Source organism: Oryx dammah, unplaced genomic scaffold (genome assembly GCF_014754425.2).
Source record: "Oryx dammah isolate SB20612 unplaced genomic scaffold, SCBI_Odam_1.1 HiC_scaffold_21, whole genome shotgun sequence".
In the NCBI taxonomy this organism is placed as follows: domain Eukaryota; kingdom Metazoa; phylum Chordata; class Mammalia; order Artiodactyla; family Bovidae; genus Oryx; species Oryx dammah.
In genome coordinates, this window is record NW_024070205.1 from 37,051,794 (window position 1) to 37,072,921 (window position 21,128).

General features: G+C 42.4%; 1 protein-coding gene across 2 annotated transcripts in view; it reads left to right on the forward strand.

Moving 5' to 3' along the window:
- UBE4B (ubiquitination factor E4B) overlaps positions 1–21,128 on the forward strand; it is a 122,717-nt gene that overhangs the window by 17,278 nt on the left and 84,311 nt on the right. For both annotated transcript variants that reach the window (XM_040263387.1, XM_040263388.1), the window contains exon 2: positions 20,211–20,397. In XM_040263387.1, the coding sequence (XP_040119321.1) occupies positions 20,211–20,397 (187 nt within the window). The remainder of the gene's footprint in view (positions 1–20,210; positions 20,398–21,128) is intronic.

A 21,128-nucleotide genomic window follows, 5' to 3' on the forward strand; every position in this document is an offset into this window, starting at 1 on the left:
AAGAAAGTACCTTTGATAGTTAAGCAGGTTATGAGTTTGATTCTGAGCCCTCGCCAGCTGGTGGAATGTGCTTAGGCATTTCCAGTGTTCTCTGTACTATTGATCAGATGCAGGAAGTACTGACATCAGTAATTTTGGGGGGCTTTGTAAAACTCCATGTAATGAAAAACCACTTAATCACTGTTGGGCATTGGAGAATTATTAAGGGTCAAATCTTTTTTTCTCCCTAAGACAGAACAGTTTACAGTCTTGTTTCTAATGACAGTAAAACCATTGCCTTGTCATGAGCCAGACTGTGGGGTTGGTATTGAGGCTAGTTACGTAGGTGTGAGTGTCCTGCAGCCAAGGTAGTAGAGTTCAAAAGACAATTAGTTTGAAAATTGTGTATTTTGCCAGTAATTGCTAAAACTTGGCCTCAAGATAAGAATTTTGTGCTTTATTTTTGAGAGATTTATGAGAAAAGCATTGGAGAAATATTCATGGAGGAAGTCAGGTAACTCACCTTGTCTGCATTCCTTTCTCAAGTGAGGGAAGGGGAACCTGGCGGGCAACTGAGGGAATGTAGGTAAAGAGAGGGGTTGGAGTAGAGGGGGCCCAGCCTGGGGCTGAATGCAGGGCAGTCAGGTAGAGGGGGCTTTGGCTGCTACCTTGCAGTGCACTCCAGGTGCGCCGTGTGTGAATGCGAAGTTGCTTCAGTTGTGTCCCAACCCTTGTGACTCTGTGGACCTTAGCCCGCCAGGCTCCTCTGCCTGTGGGATTCTCCAGGCAAGAATACTGGAGTGGGTTGCCATGCCCTCCTCCACTATCTTAGCTGCTTTCCCACAGGACACACTTAGGTAACTAGCCTCACCACCAGCCCCACTGTCTGGCTCATGACAAAGCGATGGTTTTACTGTCATTAGAAATGAGACTGTCAACTGTTATGTCTTAGGGAGAAAAAAGATTTGACCCTGAATAAAATTAGATGGGACTACCTGGAATGTGGGCTTCCCAGGGGGCGCTAGTAGTGAAGAACCCGCCTGCTGATGCAGGAGATGTCAGAGATGTGGGTTTGATCCCTGGGTTGGGAAGATCCCCTGGAGGAGGGCATGGCAACCCACGCCAGAATTCTTGCCTGCAGGATCCCATGGACAGAGGAGCTCAGTGGGCTTTGGTCCATAGGGTCTCAAAGGATTGGGACACGACTGAAGCAACTTTGCACTCACACACGCACCTGGAGTGCACTGCTAGGAGCTGGAACAGATGTGCTTCCTGCTGTGAAAGTCGCTCAGTCGTGTCTGACTCTTTGTCACCCCACGGACTATACAGTCCATGGAATTCCCTAGGCCAGAATACTGGAGTGGGTAGCTTCCCTTCTCCAGGGGATCATCCCAGCCCAGGGATCGAAGCCAGGTCTCCCGCATTGCAGGCGGATTCTTTACCATCTGAGCCACAAGGGAAGCCCCTTGTGTAGCATGTTTGGGGAGGTGCATTTGGGTTAAAGCACTGATGCTTTTAAGTTTTTGACTTGGAAGTCAGTCCTGAACACGGTCTGGGAGTTGGTGAAGGACAGGGAAGCCTGGTGTGCTGCAGTCCTTGGGGTCACAAAGAGTCAAACACACTTAGCGACTGAACAACAACCACCTGAACATAGTCATCTCATCCTTTGGAGCAGAAATGCCGTAGAGAAAGCAGGCTTTCTTGTAACTTTGAGTAAATGTATTTTAAGTTGAGTGGGTAATCTGGAAAGTGAAGGAGAAAGGTTTGGAAAACAGACTGTGGAGGTGACTGCTGGTCTACTGTTGTCTCTTTCTACTGTGCTTTGTGTGTCCTATGGCACTATTCAGCTGATTGGAGGCTTGGTTCTGTATTTGGGGTATGGGGGTCTGGGCTCTTGAGCTGTTAAATTCACGTATTAAAACTTACGGTGCACATCACAGGAATGCGGCCAGCTGTCTGTTCCTTTCTTCTGCTAACTTCCTTTTATATCTTGCTATTAAAGGAAGGGTGAGTGAAAGTCACGTCTGACTCTTTGTGACCCCATGGGACTGTACAGTCCATAGAATTCTCTAGATCAGAATACTGGAGTGGGTAGCCTTTCCCTTCTCCAAAAGGAAGGGTAGAGTACTCCAAATTCTACAATTAAATGTACGTTAGGTTCATTACATTATGAGGCAGAAATAAAAATAGGAAACAGAAGGTAGAAACAAAATCTCTCCAGAATCTCACCATCCGAGGATACCTGTAGTTCACATTTTGGTGTACATTCTGTCTTGCATTGTTTTTTTCTAGATTAGGTTTCCCGCCGCCGCCCCCAACTAAATCTTCTAACATGCTTTCAGTTTTTGGTCTCCCTAGGTCATAGATTTGGGGGAACTTGAAAGGATTTTAGAAGTTTTTCTAGCTTAGCCTCTTCAGGTATATAAATTCAACAGTATAGATTCACTGAATTCTGCATGATTCATTGTCAAAGACTTCCAAAATCAAGAATAAAGGAAAAAGCAAGAATTATGTGTAATCCTACTATCCAGAGATTACCATTTTTTAAAATAAATACCTGTTTTTTTGGTCGCATCAGGTCTTAGTTGTAGCGTGTAGGCTTCTCCGGTTGCACAGGTGGGCTCTAGAGCCCAGGCTCGGGAGTGTTGGCACCTGGGCTTAGTTGGCCCTGTAGTGTGTGGAGTCTTCCTGACCAGGGATCTAATCTGTGTCCCATGCACTGGAAAGTGGATTCTTAACCACTGGACTACCAGGGAAGTCCCATCATTGTTAATTTGGGGGTGAGGGAGAGATTGCCTTCCCTGGGTATTCTCTGTGTAAATGTACTTGACATGTTCTGCTGTTTCTTAACCTTTGTCGTTTGTTTCTTACCTCTGTGCCTCTGCTTTCTCTGGAGCCTTCCCTCCTGCTCCTGTGGTCTGTGATTCTACAGTCCTCAGACGGTGGCTGTGAAAGGAAAGTTCTACTCTTGGTACCTAGATTATCTGTCCTGTAAACACTGGTACCGATGACTTCACAAGTGCGTATCTCCTGCCTGCAGTCTAGACCCAGATCTCTAGCTGCCCCACCCTGGGGGACAGGGAGGGCATGGACTCTCTGAGCTTGCTGACAAAGCTCTGCTTTGGGGAGTCACTGGAAGGCTGCTGAAACTTGCTGCAGCTCAGTGCTTATCAGGAGTTCTGTTGAGAGCACAGCACATTTGTATGGGCAGTCGAGAGAAGGATATGCAGCCCAGTCATCCCCTGAGTGATTTTTTATCTTTTTTGAGTCAGGGCCCTCTTTACAATTCTTAGGAAAATCAGAAATCCTCATGACTCAGGTTTTGAATCCTTGCCCTCAGGACTCTCAACTTTATCCTAAAGCCAACCCACACCACAAAGGTGAGGCAAGGCTCTGTTTCCTCAGTTGGGCCACTCTAAAATTGCTTTCTCTGAATCATATTTTTGCATTAGCATCTGCTGATACTAAATATGTGATCCGTGTTGTCATTCACATACTTTGTTGATAAAACTTCATGTGTAATGTGTGCAGATCTCCCTTCTGGCTTTATCTTATTTTTTCTATCATCTTATTTCTATCCTAGTGTCCTTATCTGTTTGATTCTAACTTAATTTAGTTAAGTTGATGTATTTTATGTGTTATTTTCTTAATCACTTTCAGTCCTTGATAGAACAAGGAAACGAAAACCATAGATAGAACAAATGTCCGCTGCCTACAGGGCATTTCTGTTTGGGTATTCTTATAGGCCCCTCATAACCAGTGTGTTTGTGTGAAAGTCACTCAGTCGTGTCCGACTCTTTGCAACCCCAAGGACTGTACAGTCCGTGGAATTCTCCAGGCCAGAATACTGGAGTGGGTAGCCTTTGTCTTCTCCAGGGGATCTTCCCAATCCAGGTATCGAACCCAGGTTTCCCAAGTTTCAGGCAGATTTTTTACCAGCTGAGCCAGAAGGGAAGCTCTCTCCTTCTTGAAAACTCTTTCCTCTGTATTCTCAGTTTAAGAATTTACCATCCACTTAGGTATCCTGGCCTGAATTCTAGACTCTCCACCCTTCCTCACATCTCACTTCGCAAATAATGACCAAGTTCTGTTGATTGTACACATTGAACGTCTCTGCAACTGTCCCTCCCCATGTCCCCCTTGCCTGTGTTTGCTTTGTCCCACTTCAGTCCATTCTCCACACGGTAACTAGAGTGATGTGTTTAATTTTTTTTATTATTTACTGCGCATGGTCTTAGTTGCTGCACATGGGATTTTTAGTTGCAGCATGTAGGGTCTAGTTCCCCAACCAGGGATCGAACCCTGGGCCCTTTCATTGCGTGCATGGAGTCTTAGCCACTGGACCATCAGGGAAGTCCCCTGCAGTGATGTGTTTTAAAAGATCAATGTGACCCAGTCACCCAGTCAAAATGTCTTTTTTGCCTTCATGAGGAAGTTCAGTCTTAGGATGGTATTTGGAGCTCGCCATGTGCTTGCCCCAGCCTGTCTTTCCTGCCTCATATCTTGCTGTGGCTGTGCTCACTCATCCTTATCAGACATCTCAGAATTCCCCTAAACACTGGGTGTTCTTACAAAACCTCCCCACCTTTGGCGATGCCGCTCTGTCCCTTTGCCTGCTGAGTCCTTCCTATCTCCTTCCTGTCTGAGGAAGAAACTCTTGTCAGGTCACTTGCACAGCATGTTTGTAGGTTGTAGAATTTGTATGTTGCTTTATTTTCTTTCTTTTTTTAAAAAACTTATTTATTATTTTTAGTTGCACTGGGTCTCGGTTGCCGTCCGTGGGCTTTCACTAGTCGCTGTGAGCAGGGGCTACTCTAGTTGTGGTCTGTGGGCTTCTCAGGGTGGTGGCTTCTCTTTGTTTGCAGAGCAGGACTCTAGACATTCTCGGGCTCAGAAGTTGTGGCTCACGGGCTTAGTTGCTCCGTGCTATGTTGGATCTTCCCAGACCAGAGATTGGACGCCTGTCCCCTGCATTAGCAGGTGGATTCTTAGCAATTGCACCACCAGAGAAGTCTGCTTGATTTTCAGTTACTCTTTTGGGCTGATTCAGAAATGACATTATTGTGGTTGGTGGAAGTGATTTTGAGTTCTGAAAACCTAACAGTGAAAAAAGCCAGATGATAGTCTGTGTGCGAATTACTGATTGTGTCTCTGGGGAACTGAGATTTATAAACATGCACACAATAAGGAATAGACAGCTTATGTAGGCTAAGCAAAAGATGAGGTTTATTTTAAGGATACAGGGCTCCTCCTTCTGAAGTCAGGAGCAGAGAGGTAGCTAGCTGATCACGGGAAGGAACTGGAACCTGGAGCCCGAATGCTGCTGGGACTTCCTGGGTGTGTGCTTCCTTATAATTGCCGCTTGTACACACCGTGCCTCACCTTGCCTCTGTCTCGCTGCCTCACACTCAGGGGCAGTGCTGGCTGTTCCAACGTCATGCCTGACATGTGCAACTGAACATGTCTAGAGAAAACCAACCCAGGCTGGTCGGTCTAATTTTTCTCTCAAGTTTTTATTCTGAAAATGTTCAGATCTGCAGAAAGTTTGATCAAGTCACCTGGATTCATCATTTTGTTGGTGTTGCCTTTTTCTGTATTCACTTCTGAGTGTGTGTGTGTATACGTGTGTACATGTAAACATATATACATAAACAGACATACTGGTTTTGACTGAACTGTTTGAAAGTATGGAAAACCATAAAGCAGAAGTGAGAGGAAGGAGGTGGTGAGGGAAGGCCTTATCGAGAACGTAGCATGTGAACAAAGACCAGGAGAGAAGATGCTGGGCAGTCGTCTTGGAGAAGAGTGTGCACAGGAGAAAGGCAGCAGGACAGAAGTGAACCCTAACCCCTGGACAGGGTGTGGGCTGAAGACAGAAGAGCCTCTGCATCACTAGGCTTACTACTGTCAAAATATTCCCTGCCCCTTCCTGATCCAAGGTTAGGTTTCTCAGCCCCATTGGCTGTAGGCATGGCCATGTGACTTGCTTTGGCCAGTGAGATGTGAGCAGAAATGAACAGGTCACTTTTGGCCTCTCCCTCTGCCTTGACAGGTGGGAGTGTTCCCTGCAGAGGCTACTCTGTCATCCTGGGTCCTTGGAATAAGGACAGTTTGGAGCAGAGCAGCACTTCCATCTGAATGTTTTCAAACTTTATAGACATAGCAGGAAATAATGATAATTTCCTTCTCTTCATTAGAAATTGTGTGAAAGGAGAAGAAAGACAGGAAAAAATAGAAATTTTTATGTATCACTGCCATTTTCATTTATATGTAACTTGCATTAGTGTCTAATACAATGTAAGTACACTCAGTGGAATCATAGTGTATGCCCTTTTGCAACCTGCTTTTTCAACTCTGTTTAAAAATATTGTGGTCAAATACATGTAACATAGAAATATACCTTCTTGTAAGAGCAGGATATGTTGAAGTGAATGTTTTCTTTTAAAGATACAGCATGACTAAGCCCCATATGAATGTATTATATATGTGTAGGTATGTGTAACCTCTACATAAAGTGATAACGGATGTCCCAGACTGAGTTGAAGTCCCCTTGTTTGTGTCTTTTCTACCCTCGTTGTGTCTTGTGCAGACTTTATTTTGCTGTGTCATAATTGTTGATTTTCTTCTATGTTTTTCCCCAGTAGATCTGGAAATCCTTGAGGGAAGAGCTTATGACTCCAATATTGTCTTACCTTTAGTGCCTGCTACAGTGGTTGGTGCAAAGTAGGCACTTAATAAACCAGCAAAGGACTGCATTTGAGGCACAAGATAATGTTCATAAAGTGTCATGTTTTTCCATTTTATTTATTGATACTCTATATACTTTAAACCAGAAAGTGGAAATATTTTTAAAATTTATTTTTTGCTGTGCTGGATCTTCATTGCTGTACAGGCTTTTTCTAGTTGCGGCAAGTGGGGGTACTCTCTAGTTGTGTGCAGGCTTCTCGTTGCAATGCCTTCTCTTGTTGGAGAGCACAGGTTCTAGGCACACAGGCCTCAGTAGTTCTTACACACGGGCTTAGTTGCCCTGAGGCATGTGGAGTTTTCCCAGACCAGGGATCGAAACCCGTGTCCCCTGCATTGACAGGTAGATTCCTAGCCACTGGACCACAAGGGAAGTTTAAGATATTCTTTATTTCAAAATATAAACTCATCAAAGAGGGAGTTTATTAATATACTAATATAGTTAGAATATAAATACTGTATCTGTAGTACCAACATCCTATACATAAATCCATTTATTTGTAACTAATCATAGACAGACAGCACAGTATCATCAGGAGTAAGGATGCCTCCATTTGCAGGTGCCTGCAATGTCAGGAGATTTTCTTCTCTAAAGAGCAATGGAATCTGGAATTAGACCATCTGTCCTTTTATTTTCTAGCTATAGGACCTTGAGCAGGTCACGTAACCTCTCTTAATTCAGTTTTCTCATTTGTAAAATGGGAAAATAAGTGTACCATCTCTTTGGATTTTGAACTAAATTTATATACATGAAGTCCTTAGAACCAGCATCTGGCATATCATCAGGGTTTGGTAAGTGTTAGTCCTGTTAATAGTAATTAGGTTTTTGTCTTAGAGTTTGCAACATTCTCCCAAAGTTAATTGTCAGTGACTAACCCAGAAAACTTTACTGTCTGAGTAATGTATTCACTTCTGCTTTGTAGGAGAGGAGATGATAGAGTTGTATTGAAAAGGAAGGACACATTTAACTGGTGTTCCGTTGAAATTTTTTTTTTCCCAGTTGAAAATCTTTGAAGGAGAAGTTAAGTCACTTCTTCTATAATGTTAAGGTTTAAAGAAAAAGTGTTTTTTCATATTTTTGGCATCATGTGACAGTGGTAGATTGAGTTTAATATATCCTTTACAATAGGGGGGATTTAAATGACAAGACTTTCGGAGCTTTAAGTGAAAATGTTAAAAAACTTGTGAACTTTAGATCACAGAGCTATGGTATTCAGATTTGAATGTATTTATTTTGAGATATATTGTTGGGTTTAGATGTGTAGATGTGAAAGAGAAAGTCGCTAAGTCGTGCCCAACTCTTTTTGACCCTGTAGACTATAGCCCGCCAGGCTCCTCTGTCCATGGGATTCTCCAGGCAAGAATACTGGAATGGGTTGCCATTCCTTTCTCCAGGGGATCCTCCCAACCCAGGGATCGAGCCCAGGTCTCCTGCATTGCAGGCAGATACTTTTACCATCTGAGCCACCAGGGAAGCCAAAGGAATATAGTGAAATTGTCATAACATTTTATACAATTAGACATGACCAGGTATTGAAAAAAAAAAAACCTACAATAATATTATCAAAACAAAAGAATCTCTAGAAGGATGCCATCTGGAAGAATAAATATTTGAAAGTGTTTTTCTTTATGTTGAAATTTAGTATTTTAGAATGTAATAATTTGGGAAAGTAAGATGTTTTTGTAGAATGACTGTTTGCTAAATTGAAAACAATGCCTTTTGGACTTAGTTTTCCCCAACACAGATGCTAAAAATAGGAGGAACAATTTGGCCCATCCTGTCTTAGCTTCTGCCTCATGTCACCACTGTGGCCCTTGCTGTTTTCAACAGAGGCTGTTTTGAGTCTATTTTTAGTTAATCAGAACCGTGAGGGTAGGAAGTACTGCGTCAGAATAGTTCCAGGGAAACCTCTATTTATTTTACCTTTTTTATCCTTTAAAATTTTTATTATTGTTTTTTTTTTGGCTGTGCCACGTGGCTTGAATGATCTTAGTTCCTCGACCAAGGATAGAACCCCAGGCATCCTGAAGTGGAACCCTGGCCCTCAGGAGTGAAAGTACTGAGTCCTACCCATTGGCCCACCAAGGAATTCCTGGGAAACCTCTTTTAATGTCATTTGTGAAATAAGAACTGAAACAGTCAAGACAAGAAAAACTAGGAATGAACTTTCATGATCAGTATGTTTGGGTTTGAGTTGTGGTTTAGGACACAAGTTGAGGAATTGGAAGTTCCTTTTTATGCTTTTGGGTTTTTTCTGTCTGTGACATCTAGGAAAGCAATTCTTTTTAAGCAAAAGTCCCTTAACTTTAGAGAGATTATACCAGTCTTGTGTGCTTATATATAAAGTAGAGTAAGCAAAGAGAAAAACGTTTAATAATATTTTGGTGTGTGGTACTATTTTTAGTTTGTGTCTCATATGTTCTTGTGATAAAAGTGAGGTCACGTCTCTTAATAGATTAATTAGATAGGCTTTCATACCTGTGATTGCTCAAAGCCATTCTTTAGGAGGAAGTCTCCAGTCCAGATATTCTCAGGGTCCTCAGGTTGCTAAACCAGTTCAGAGCCACCACCATGGTGGAGGGTGGCCAATCCACTGAAGAGCTTCGTCTCCTACTGAGAGTGTTGCTGTGTGGCTGCCCAGAGCACTGCCCCGGCATGGCTGTTTCTTCGCTCCCCAGCAGGTCTTTAAGATGGGCAGTCAGGACAGGCTCTGCCAATCCTTTTCCAGCTCATGTCATGGGTGGACCTGCCCCTTCTCCTTCCTCCACTCCCACCTCTCCCTTAATAGGCCACAGGCTATTTCACAAAGTCTTCATTCTTCTTCTTTTTTAAACCTGTGTTTGTGGAATGGTACTGGGAAGGGAATGGGGAAGGCAGCACAGTGGAAATCTTTCTTCTTTGGAAAACTTCCTTCAAGCCCTTATTGCAGTGAGTCAGGACATTTGTGCTATGTTTATAACACTGAGGAGAACATCTGAATTTAACATCGCAGGCTGAACTTGGCACCCAGATTTAAAGTGGCTTTGTGATTTTTCTAAAAGCTGTGTGTGTGTGCTTTCTCAGAGGCAATATTATTATTCCAATAATAGTAAATTTCATTTTCTAGTGTATTTCATTTATGCTTTCATTAATTCACCAGATATTTAAAGGGTACCCACTATGTGCCAGGGCCTTCCCAGGTGCCACACGGCTCAGTAGTTATGACTCCTGGGCTTGGTTGCCCCATGGCATGTGGGATCTCAGTTCCCCAATCAGGGATCAAACCCACATCTGCAATGGAAGGCAGATTCTTAACCACTGGACCACCAGGAAAGTCCCTAAATCACTTTTGTCACCGTGTCTTAAAGGTAGCTGCCCTGGGATTTGCAGCCCATGCAGGAGATGTAAGACCTAGTCCTCTGTCTCATGGTGTTGTATGCCATCTAGAAGCTGACAGCTCTCAAATTGTTGTCCTAACCTGCCCTCTGCCCCACAAATCAGATTATATATCTTCATGCCAACTCCATCTGCCTGCTTATTCATAATCTTGTGTCTTAAAAGAACTATTTAATCTCTCCCCACCTCCATTCTTCTTACTGTCTTTACTTTGTAAACTGATGTAATGAATTGCTTGGGCCCAAAACTTTGATGTCATCTTTGCCCCCTCTAGTTTTATCCTCCCCTTCACCTAGATTTAAAATAGCTTTATATTTTTTTCCCCAAAACCGTATGTGTTCTTTTTCAAAGGTAATAACTTGATTCCATAAACAGTATATACCCCATCATTTCTCCCATCAGTAGTGTGTATAATCACCACCTCCTGTGAGGTTGAACTCTGTTTTCAAAGTATTGAGAATTGACCTAATTGACCACCTGCCATCGTCTTCACAGCTACCCACCCTAGTCCAAGTCATCATCCATCTTCCCATAGATTATTCCAGTAGCCTCCTGAGTAGTCTCTGCCTACTTTCATTCTCCTCTACAGTTTATTCTCCCCAGCAGCCAAACTAGCAATTTTAAAATGTAGGTCAAATCATGTTCTTTTTCTGATCACAAAACCCCCTGGTGGCTCCCCACAGCCAGTCCTCTTACATTGGCCCTCAGAGCCCGTCTCTTACCTCCAACAACCTCATCTCCTGCTGTTCCTCCCCTTGCTCATTCTGCTGACCTTGGACTTGGTATGCACAGTTGCACCCCACTTCCGAGACCCACATGGCTTGCTTCCTCCCTCCCTTCAGGTGCTTTCATGTGTCCCCCTTTATCAGAGAGGCGTCTCAATCCACCTTATGTAAAAATTATGTTGCCCTCCCCCTAGCATGCCTGACTGTCCCTCCTCTGCTTTATTTTTCTCTAATGGTGCTCATAACCACTTGGCATCCTTTTTGTCCATTTGACTGCTGTCCTTTGGACCACCACTAGAATCTTAGTTCCACGAGAGCAGGGACTGTTCTGTTTATCGGGGTACTTGATGAATGAGGTTGAAGGAGGAGTATCTGAAGAGGAGTCAGTATCAGAAGTCTGAAACACTGCCTGGGCTTTGAATATTCAGTGAAACATTCTTGTGTGTGGCTTCAGTACTCCCTTCCCTCTGTGTATTTATTTCTCCTTTTGTCCTGGGTATAAAGACACATTATGTGTCAGGAAGTTTCCTGGTAGCTCAGATGGTAAAGAACCTGCTTGCAATGTAGAAGACCCAGGTTTGATCCCTGGGTCAGGAAGATCCCCTAGAGAAGGGAATGGCTACCCACTCCAATATTCTGGCCTGGAGAATTCCATGGACAGAGGAGCCTGGCAGGTTACAGTCCATGGGGTTGCAAAGAGTCAGACACAACTGAGCAACTAACACATGTGCCTGGCACTATGCTTACTGCTGGGGATACCGTGGTGAACAAGTAGACATGATTTTCTTAAGGAGCTTCTGTTCTACTAGGGAAGTTAAGACAGTGAATAAGAACTAAGCAAGATATTTTGAACCGTGAAGGTTGCTAGAAAGATGTGACCAGAATATGAAATGAATGTGGTAGGGAGGGCTGTGCTCAATAGGATGGTCAAGGAAGTCCTCCAGGAGGTGACATTTAAGCTGAGAATGGAAGGAAGAGAAAGAGCCAGGTGGGTCAAGAATTAGGGAAAGTGCTCCTAGAATAAAGGAGTTCACGAGTGGCCAGAGGCAAGACAGTAGAAATGGAAATGGCAGCACACTCCAGTATTCTTGCCTAGAAAATCCCGTGGATAGAGAAGCCGGGTGGGCTACAGTCCATGAGGTCATAAAAGAGTCAGACACAGCAACTAAACAGCAAGAGGCAAGGTAGAGCTAAGATGATCTAGGAACTGTCCGAGGGCCAGAGTAGGACACCATGACCCTGGAGGAGCACTCTGTAGAACATGGTAAGGATCTGGGTTTTATTCCAGGTTCAGTATAACTGGCTTATTTCACTCAACATAACATCTTTGGGGCTCATCCGTGTTGCAGCATGTATCAGAATTTCCTTCCTTCTAAAAGCAGTCCATTTATGTGTAGACCATATTTTATTTATGTTTATCTGTTGATAGCACCTGGGTTGCTTCCACCTTTTGCAAATAATTCTGCTATGAACATGGGTAAACAAATAGCTGTTTGAGTCCCCGCTTTCAGGTCTTTTGGGTATATACCTAAAAGTGGAATTACTGGATTATATGGTAATTAGATTTTTAATTTCTTAAGGAACTGCCATTCTGTTTTCCATAGTGGCTGCACCATTTTACATTCTTAACAACAGTGTGCAAGTGTTCCAATTCCTCTACACCCTTGCTCATAGTTGTTATTTTATGTCTTTTTGGTTTGATAGTAGCCATCCTAAGGTGCATGTGAGGTGTTAGCTCGGTGTGCTTTTAATTTGCATTTCAGAAATCTAAAGCTTTGACGGGCTTCCCACGTGGCGCTAGTGGTAAAGAACTCACCTACCAGTGCAGGAGACAGAAGAGACTCGAGTTCGATCTCTGGGTCGAGAAGATTCCCCTGGAGAAGGGAGTGGCAACCCACTCTAGTATTCTTGCCTGGAGAATCCTTTTGACAGAGGAGCCTAGCAGGCTACAGTCCATATGGTCACAAAGAGTTGGACACAACTGAAGCGACTTACCACTCACAAAGCTTTGAAAGTGTTTGTGTGCATGCTGTTTCTCAGTCCTGTGTGACTCTTTGCAATTCTGTTAACTGTTGCCCACCAGGCCAGATTGGACCCAGGTAGATCCATTAAGAAGCTTTTGCAGAGGTCCTGGTAAGAGAGGGTGGTGGCCTGGAGAAGATGGTGGCAGAGGAGCTGAGAACAGAGTAGACTCGTGGAAGGAGCAGGACTTGGTGGTAAATAGTCAGGGTTGAGGAGATGAAGGGAAGCTGAACACAGACCCTGTCTCTCTGGCTTGCTCACTGGGTTGGGAACAGTTTGGGACAGGGGTGTTTTCTGGTCCACCTCCCCCATCCACTCCAGTGAAGTGTTCATGAGAGAACAACTTTGTTAGTTTCTTGAAGTTTTTCTTTATTTTTAAGACAAATATTCTTATTTCTGTTAAACTGGATATACAATTATTGTTGCTAGGCAACCAACTTTTAACATACATATAACTGCAATTTAATTTCATGTTAGCAAGACACAGATGTTGAAAAGATAACTTTGGGTAGATCTCATCACAGTAATAAATAATTTATAGGGAATTCCCTGGTGGGCCATTGTTTAGGACTCCATGCTTTTTTCTGCTGAGAGCATGGGTTCGAGCCCTGGTCAGGGAACTAAGTTCCTACAAACTGTGTGGTGGGGCCAAAAAATAAATAATAATTTCTACTTTTTTTTTTTTTTTTTTTACTTTCTTATAGGGGTCATGGGCTTCTCTTGTGGCTCAGCTGGTAAAGAATCTGCCTGCAGTGCGGGAAATCTGGGTTCGATTCCAGGGTTGGAAAGATCCCCTGGAGAAGGGAAAGGCTACCCACTCCAGTATTCTGGGCTGGAGAATTCCGTGGACTGTCCATGGCGTCACTAAAAGTCAGACACGACTAAGTGACTTTCACTTTTACACAGGGGTCATATTCATTAAAGCCCTAGAGGATAATTTTGCCTTGACCTTCGCTAGTACAGAAGTGACTCTTGATTTGTTTCCTTTCATTACCGAAGCAAATTTTGTTTTTTTAAGTTGCCCGAGAGGGAGACGTTATATTACACCCCTACCAGTTAATGCACTAAGTGAACAGCAAACTGATCCTCTCCTCATTATTTCCTGGGAAATTAATACAGCAGAACATGTCAGAAAAGCACACGGCATGTGCTCAGTCACGTCCGATTCTTTGTGACCCCATGGACTGCAGCCTGCCAGGCTTCTCTGTTGACGGGATTTCCCAGGCAAGAATACTGGAGTGGATTGCCACTTCTTGCTGCAGGGCCTGGTGTAGGATAGGCAACTTGACTTCCTTTTCGTGTTTAGTTTTATTTCAAAGTGCTGACTTTGTAAACTGATGACAGTGGGTTCTGAGGGGGGTGAAAACTCAGTGGGAATGAATATTACTGCTTTTAAAACAGTGGTCAAGCTTTGGTGATTATTAACTTTTTTCAGCTAACGTGAGTGAAATTTTCTGCTGACAGGTGACACTAGTCACTGGGCTCTCTGCAGTGCTCCATCACTGAGTTTTTCATCACAGAACTGGTGACAACTTCCACTTCCAGTCCTCCGATGAGGACTGGTGATGACCTCTGCTTTTCCCCTCCCCTGTCCAGTTCTGGGTGGTAAGCACATGTAGAGACCGGATGCCAAGCTAGGCTTTAGGGAGATAAAGATAAGCGAGCAAGAGGCAGCCAGGGAAGTGCAGCCATTCTCAAAGGTTTTGGTCTCAGGTCTTCTTTATACTCTTAGAAAATATTGAGGCTCCCAATGATTTTTTGTTTAGGTGGTTTATATGCATCAATATTTTACCATATTAGTTTGGTAAGAGTACCTGGAGAAGAGAAAGGCTACCCACTCCAGTATTCTGGCCTGCAGAAATCCATGGACTGTATAGTCCATGGGGTCACAAAGAGTCAGACATAACTGAGCGACTTTCACTTCACTTCAGAGAACTGAAAACTGAGAAATTTAGAAAAATATTTATTAATTCTTTAAAAAAATAATAAAAGCCATGCTATGTCGGTAGCAGAAAATGAAGAGGAACTGAAGAGCCTCTTGTTAAAGGTGGTAAGAGGAGAGTGAAAAATCTGGCTTAAAACTCAGCTTTCAAAACACTAAGATCATGGCATCCGGCCCCATTGCTTCATGGCAAATAGAAGGGGTAAAAGTGGAAGTAGTGACAGATTTTATTTTCTAGGGCTGCAGAATCACTGCAGACAGTGATTGCAGCCATGAAATTAAAAGGAAAGCTTATTTTCCTTGGAAGGAAAGTTTGACAAACCTAGATAGCATATTAAAAAGCAGAGACATCACTTGCAAACAAAGGTTTGTATGGTCAAAGGTATGGTTTTTTCCAGTAGTCATGTACAGATGTGAGTTGGATCATAAAGAAGGCTGAGTGCTGAAGAACTGATGCTTTCAAATTGTTGGCTGGAGAAGAATTGAGAGTCTCTTGGACAGCAAGGAGATAAACCAGTTGATCCTAAAGGAAATCAACACTCAATATTCACTGGAATGACTGATGCTGAAGTTAAAACTCCAGTACTTTGGCCACCTGATTGGAAGAGCTGACTCATTGGAAGGGACCCTGATGCTGGGAAAGACTGAAGGCAAAAGGAGAAGAGAGAAGCAGAGGTTGAGATGGTTTGATAGCATTACCGACTCAATGGTAATTTGAGCAAACTCCAGGAGATGGTGAAGGACAGGAAAGCCTGGCATGCTGCAGTCCATGGGGTCACAAAGAATTGGACATGACTTGGTGACTGAACAAACAACAGCAGTGTTAATATCAATAACATGTTTTTAATGAAAATAACTGACTTCCTACTTTTGCATTCCAGTCCCTTATGATGAAAAGGACATCTTTTTTTGGTGTTAGTTCTAGAAGATCTTGTCGGTCGTCATAAAACCGTTCAGCTTCTTCGGCGTTAGTGCTTGGGGCATAGACTTGAATTACTGTGATATTGAATGGTTTGCCTTGGAAATGAACAGAGTCATTCTGTCATTTTTGAGATTACACCCAAGTATTACATTTTGGACTCTTGTTGACTGTGAGGGTTACTCCATTTTTTCTAAGCGATTCTTGCCCACAGTAGTAGGTATAATGGTCATCCGAATTAAATTCGCCTAATCCAGTCCATTTTCATTCACTGATTCCTAAAATGTCAATGTTCTCTCTTTCCATCTCCTGTTTGACCACTTCCAATTGACCTTGATTCATGGACCTAACTTGCCAGGTTCCTCTGCAATATTGTTCTTTACAGCATCAGACTTCCATCACCAGTCACATCCACAACTGGGCATTGTTTTTGCTATGGCTCTGTATCTTCATTCTTTCTGGAGTTATTTCTCCACTCTTCTTCAGTAGTATATTGGGTGCCTACCGACCTGGGGAGTTCCTCTTTCAGTGTCATATCTTTTTGCCTTTTCATACTGTTCATGGGGTTCTCCAGGCAAGAATACTGAAGTGGTTTGCCATTCCCTTTTTCAGTGGACCACGTTTTGTCAGAACTGTGCACCATGACCTGTCCATCTTGGGCGGCCCTGCACGGCATGGCTCATAGTTTCATTGAGTTAGACAAGGCTGTGGTCCATGTGATCAGTTTGGTTAGTTTTCTGTGATTGTTGTTTCACTCATATGTGGCTCAGATCATGAAATCCTTATTGCAAAATTCAGACTTAAATTGAAGAACATAAGGAAAGCCACTAGACCATTCGGGTATGCCTAAATCAAATCACTTATGATTATACAGTGGAAGTGACAGATAGATTCAAGGGATTAGATCTGATCAGAGTGCCTGAAGAACTGTGGACAGAGGTTCGTGACATTGTACAGGAAGCAGTGATCGAGACCATCCCCAAGAAAAACAAACGCAAAAAGGCAAAATGGTCATCTGAGGAGGCCTTACAAATAGCTGGGAAAAGAAGAGAAGCTAAAGGCAAAAGAGAAAAGGATAGATACATTCATCTGAATGTAGAGTTCTAAAGAATGGCAAGGAGAGATAAGAAAGCCTTCCTCAGTGATCAATGCAAAGAAGTAGAGGAAAACAACAGAATGGGAAAGACTAGAGATCTCTTCAAGAAAATTAGAGATACCAAGGGAATATTTCATGGAAAGATGGTCACAATAAAGGACAGAAATGGTATGGACCTAACAGAAGCAGAAGATATTAGGAAAAAGTGGCAAGAATACACAGAAGAACTGTATAAAAAAGATATTAATGACCCAGATAACCATGATGGTGTGATCACTCACCTAGCCCAGACACCCTGGAGTGCGAAGTCAAGTGGGCCTTAGGAAGCGTCACTACAAACAAAGCTAATGATGAGGTGATGGAATTCCAGCTGAGCTATTTTAAGTCCTAAAAGATGATGTTGTGAAAGTGCTGCACTCAATATGCCAGCAAATTTGGGAAACTCAGCAGTGGCTTCAGGATTGGAAAAGGTCAGTTTTCATTCCAATCCCAAAGAAAGGCAGTGCCAAAGAATGTTCAGACTACCACATAATTGCACTTATTTTACATGGTATCAGAGTTTTAAATTACATGCTTGAAATTCTCCAAGCTTATCTTTAACAGTGCCTGAACTGAGAACTTCCAGATGTTCAAGCTGGATTTAGAAAAGGCACAGAGGAATCAGAGATCAAATTGCCAACATCCATTGGATCATCAAAGAAGCAAGAGAGTTCCAGAAAAACATCTGCTTCTGCTTTATTGACTACACCAAAGCCTTTGACAGTGTGGTTCACAACAAATTATGGAAAATTCTTCAGGAGATGTGAATACCAGACCACCTTACCTGCCTCCTGAGAAATCTGTATGCAGGTTAAGAAGCAACAGTTAAAACTAGACATGGAACAACAGACTGGTTCCAAATTGGGAAAGGAGTACGTCAAGGCTGTATATTGTCACCCTGTTTATTTAACTTATGTGCAGAGTACATCATGAGAAATGCTAGTCTGGATGAAGTACAAGCTGAAATCAGGATTGCTGGGAGAAATATCAATAACCTCAGATATGCAGATGACACCACCCTTATGGCAGAAAGTGAAGAGGAACTAGAGAGCCTCTTGATGAATGTGAAAGAGGAAAGTGAAAAAGCTGGCTTAAAACTCGTCATACAAAAACTAAGATCATGGCATCTGGTCCCATCACTTCATGGCACATAGATGGGGAAACAGTGGAAAGAGAGACTTTATTTGCTTGGGCTCCCAAATCACTGCAGACAGTGACCGCAGCCATGAAATTAAAAGACAGCTGTTCCTTGGAAGAAAAGCTATGACAAACCTTGACAGTGTCTCTGCTTTTTAAAGCAGAAACATTACTTTGCTGACAAAGGTCTGCCTGGTCAAAACTATGGTTTTTCCTGTGGTCGTGTATGGATGTGAGAGTTGGACCATAAAGAAAGCTGAGTGCAGAAGAATTGATGGTTTTGAACTGTGGTGTTGGGGAAGACTCTTGAGAGTCCCTTGGACAGCAAGAAGATCCAACCAGTCCATCCAAAAGGAAATCGGTCCTAAATATTCATTGGAAGGACATGCTGAAGCTGAAGCTCAGCATGAATACTTTGGCTACCTGATGCAAAGAACTGACTCAGTGGAGAAGACTGTGATGCTGAGAAAGACTGAAGGCAGGAGGAGAACGGGATGACAGAGCAGGAGATGGGTGGATGGCATCACTGACCCGATGAACATGAGTTTAAGCAAACTCTAGGAGTTGGTGAAGGACAGGGAAGCCTGGCGTGCTGCAGTCCATGGGGTGACAAAGAGTCAGAGACGTCTGAGTGACTGAACTGAACTGTACGAAAATAACTGCATTTTCCAGAACAAATTCAGTGAGTGACATTGTTTTTACTTTTGCAATTCTTTTAAATGTCTAATTTAATGGAAGACAGCTGGAATCTCATTAACTTTTTTATTTAATTTGCTGCAGCACACTTGTCATGTAGCCTCTGGAAAACTCCACTTGACACAGGAGAGAGTGAAAAAGGCAAATGTCTTAATGTTTGGCTTCACAGACCCTCTGAAAGTGTTTTTGAGACCCCTAGATATGGCCAGCTTTAGTGATAGGAGCACAGACACTAAAGCTAGATTTTAGTGAGTTCAAATTCCAGCTTTGCCGCTGACCCGTTAGGCAAGACATCTAACCTGTCTGTACCTCAGTTTGCTCATATACAAAATGTACATAGGTACCTGCTTCAGTGGGTTATTATGAGGATTAAACAGTAAGGTGTAAAGTTCTTAGAACAGTACTAGAAGCATCAGTTTTTATTTAAATAAATAAGCCCTGTTAATCTTTCCATCAAGGAATTTAATCTAGTTAAGGAGATAGTTGAAAAACCAAACAACTTCAGAATTTTGTATAAATTCCTTGATAGATATATTTATAGGAGAGGCTTCTCAACTTTGGGGCCAAGAGTCAGGACATTCCTATTGGCTGAACCATAGAAGGTGCAGATTTCCACCAGTGTTAGAATGAGTTATAAATTCTTAATTCAGACAGTGTCCATCTCCATTAACATTTGCTGTAATTTAACTTTTTTATCTTCCTTATTCGTAATGGTAAGAGTGTGAACAGCCTAATTGGTTTGCTTCTCTGATGCCCACTTAGAGCCAGAAACTTGATCATAATTGTCACATATGCCCACTGCCTGGAAGGCCAGGTGCTCAGAGTTTATTGCCTGGTTATGAATTAATGACAGTCAAAATGTGGGAGAACCATTTCTGTGATCCACTGGGCTTCTGTGGTACATATTTGTAATCACTTGATAACTCTGGAATATAATTGTAAGGAGGAAATTATAGATACTATTTTTATTGAAAGTTAAACCTAATCATTTTGTTCTTAAAAATGAGAGTAAAATCTCTTAATGTAACTTTTGTTATTTTCTCATTGTTTTAGGGAATTATATTGGATATTATTATATTTTTAAACTTTAAACTTTTTATTTTGCATTGGGATATAGCCAATTAACAATGTTGTGGTAGTTTGAGATGAACATCTAAGGGTCTCAGCCAGACACAGTGTATTATTTGTTTTAAATTCTATTTAAAATGACCAAGTCTGTGGATTTTATTACAATAACAAGGAGCTTTAATGTGTTGAAAAGTGTAGTATGCTTATTGTAAATTCACAGTGTTCACTCAAGAAGGTTTGATAAACAGGTGGTAAAACAATTAAGATGCAATTTTTGAAAAGTTAGTTGGTAACTTATAAAAATACTGCCACACAGAGTTATCGTTTGTCTCGAATGAGTCCTTTTTTCTCAAGGCATGTTTAGTTTTTAATGCTCAGGTATGGTTATTGATAATGTTAATATTGTTATTCTCATGCAGAGTTGTTTCTGCTGTTTTTCACAGAACGCTCTTTCCCCCTCATTGTAGATCCGACGGAGGCGCCTTGCACGACTTGCTGGTGGACAGACCTCCCAGCCTACCACCCCTCTCACTTCTCCCCAGAGGGAGAACCCCCCCGGGCCTCCTATAGCAGCATCAGCTCCAGGCCCCTCCCAGAGCCTTGGTCTCAACGTCCACAACATGACCCCCGCTACCTCCCCCATTGGTGCATCAGGTAAGCCTCACCTTCATACCTGGGAGCTGTCTGTTACAGTTGTGACATTTCCATGGCAGGATAAAATGAACAGCAACTTTTTAACCCCTTAGCCACCAGGGAACCCTAGAACAGCAACTTTTTAAAATCCTGCAAGCAGTGGTTTAAAGATTAAGGTCATTACAGTGGGTTTTGTTAATGTCTGTTCATTTTGGTATTTTGATAGTGATGTGTTGAAGCTGACTATTTTCTGTAACTTTCATGCTTTTTTCAGACAAGGCCAGGTCTTTGTCTCTGATGGCAAGGAGCTTAAGACAATTTGGTTCTGCAGATTTTATGACTTTGGTTAATACTTTTTTTTTTAAGATAAAATATTCTGCAAATGCAAGATTGAAATAATGGTCAGGATTGAAATAATGGTCAGAATAATGCCTCTGATTATGAATTTCATTGTCTTCATTCTATATTGTCATAGAACATTTTCTCTAAATTTTCAGGGTATGTAAAGTTCACCTGGGGAATTCCCTGATAGTCCAATGGTTAGGACTCTGTGCTCTGACTGCTGAGGGCCTGGGTTCAACACCTGGTCAGGGAACTAAGATCCCATAAGCCTTGCAATATGGCCAAAAAGAAAATAAAATAGAATAAAAGTTTGAACTCTTAACTACAGAAGTATTAATATAAATGAGCCATAATAAGTTTACCTGATATAACTGTCTCATTGATAATTTAACTGTTGTAGAAGTTAATTT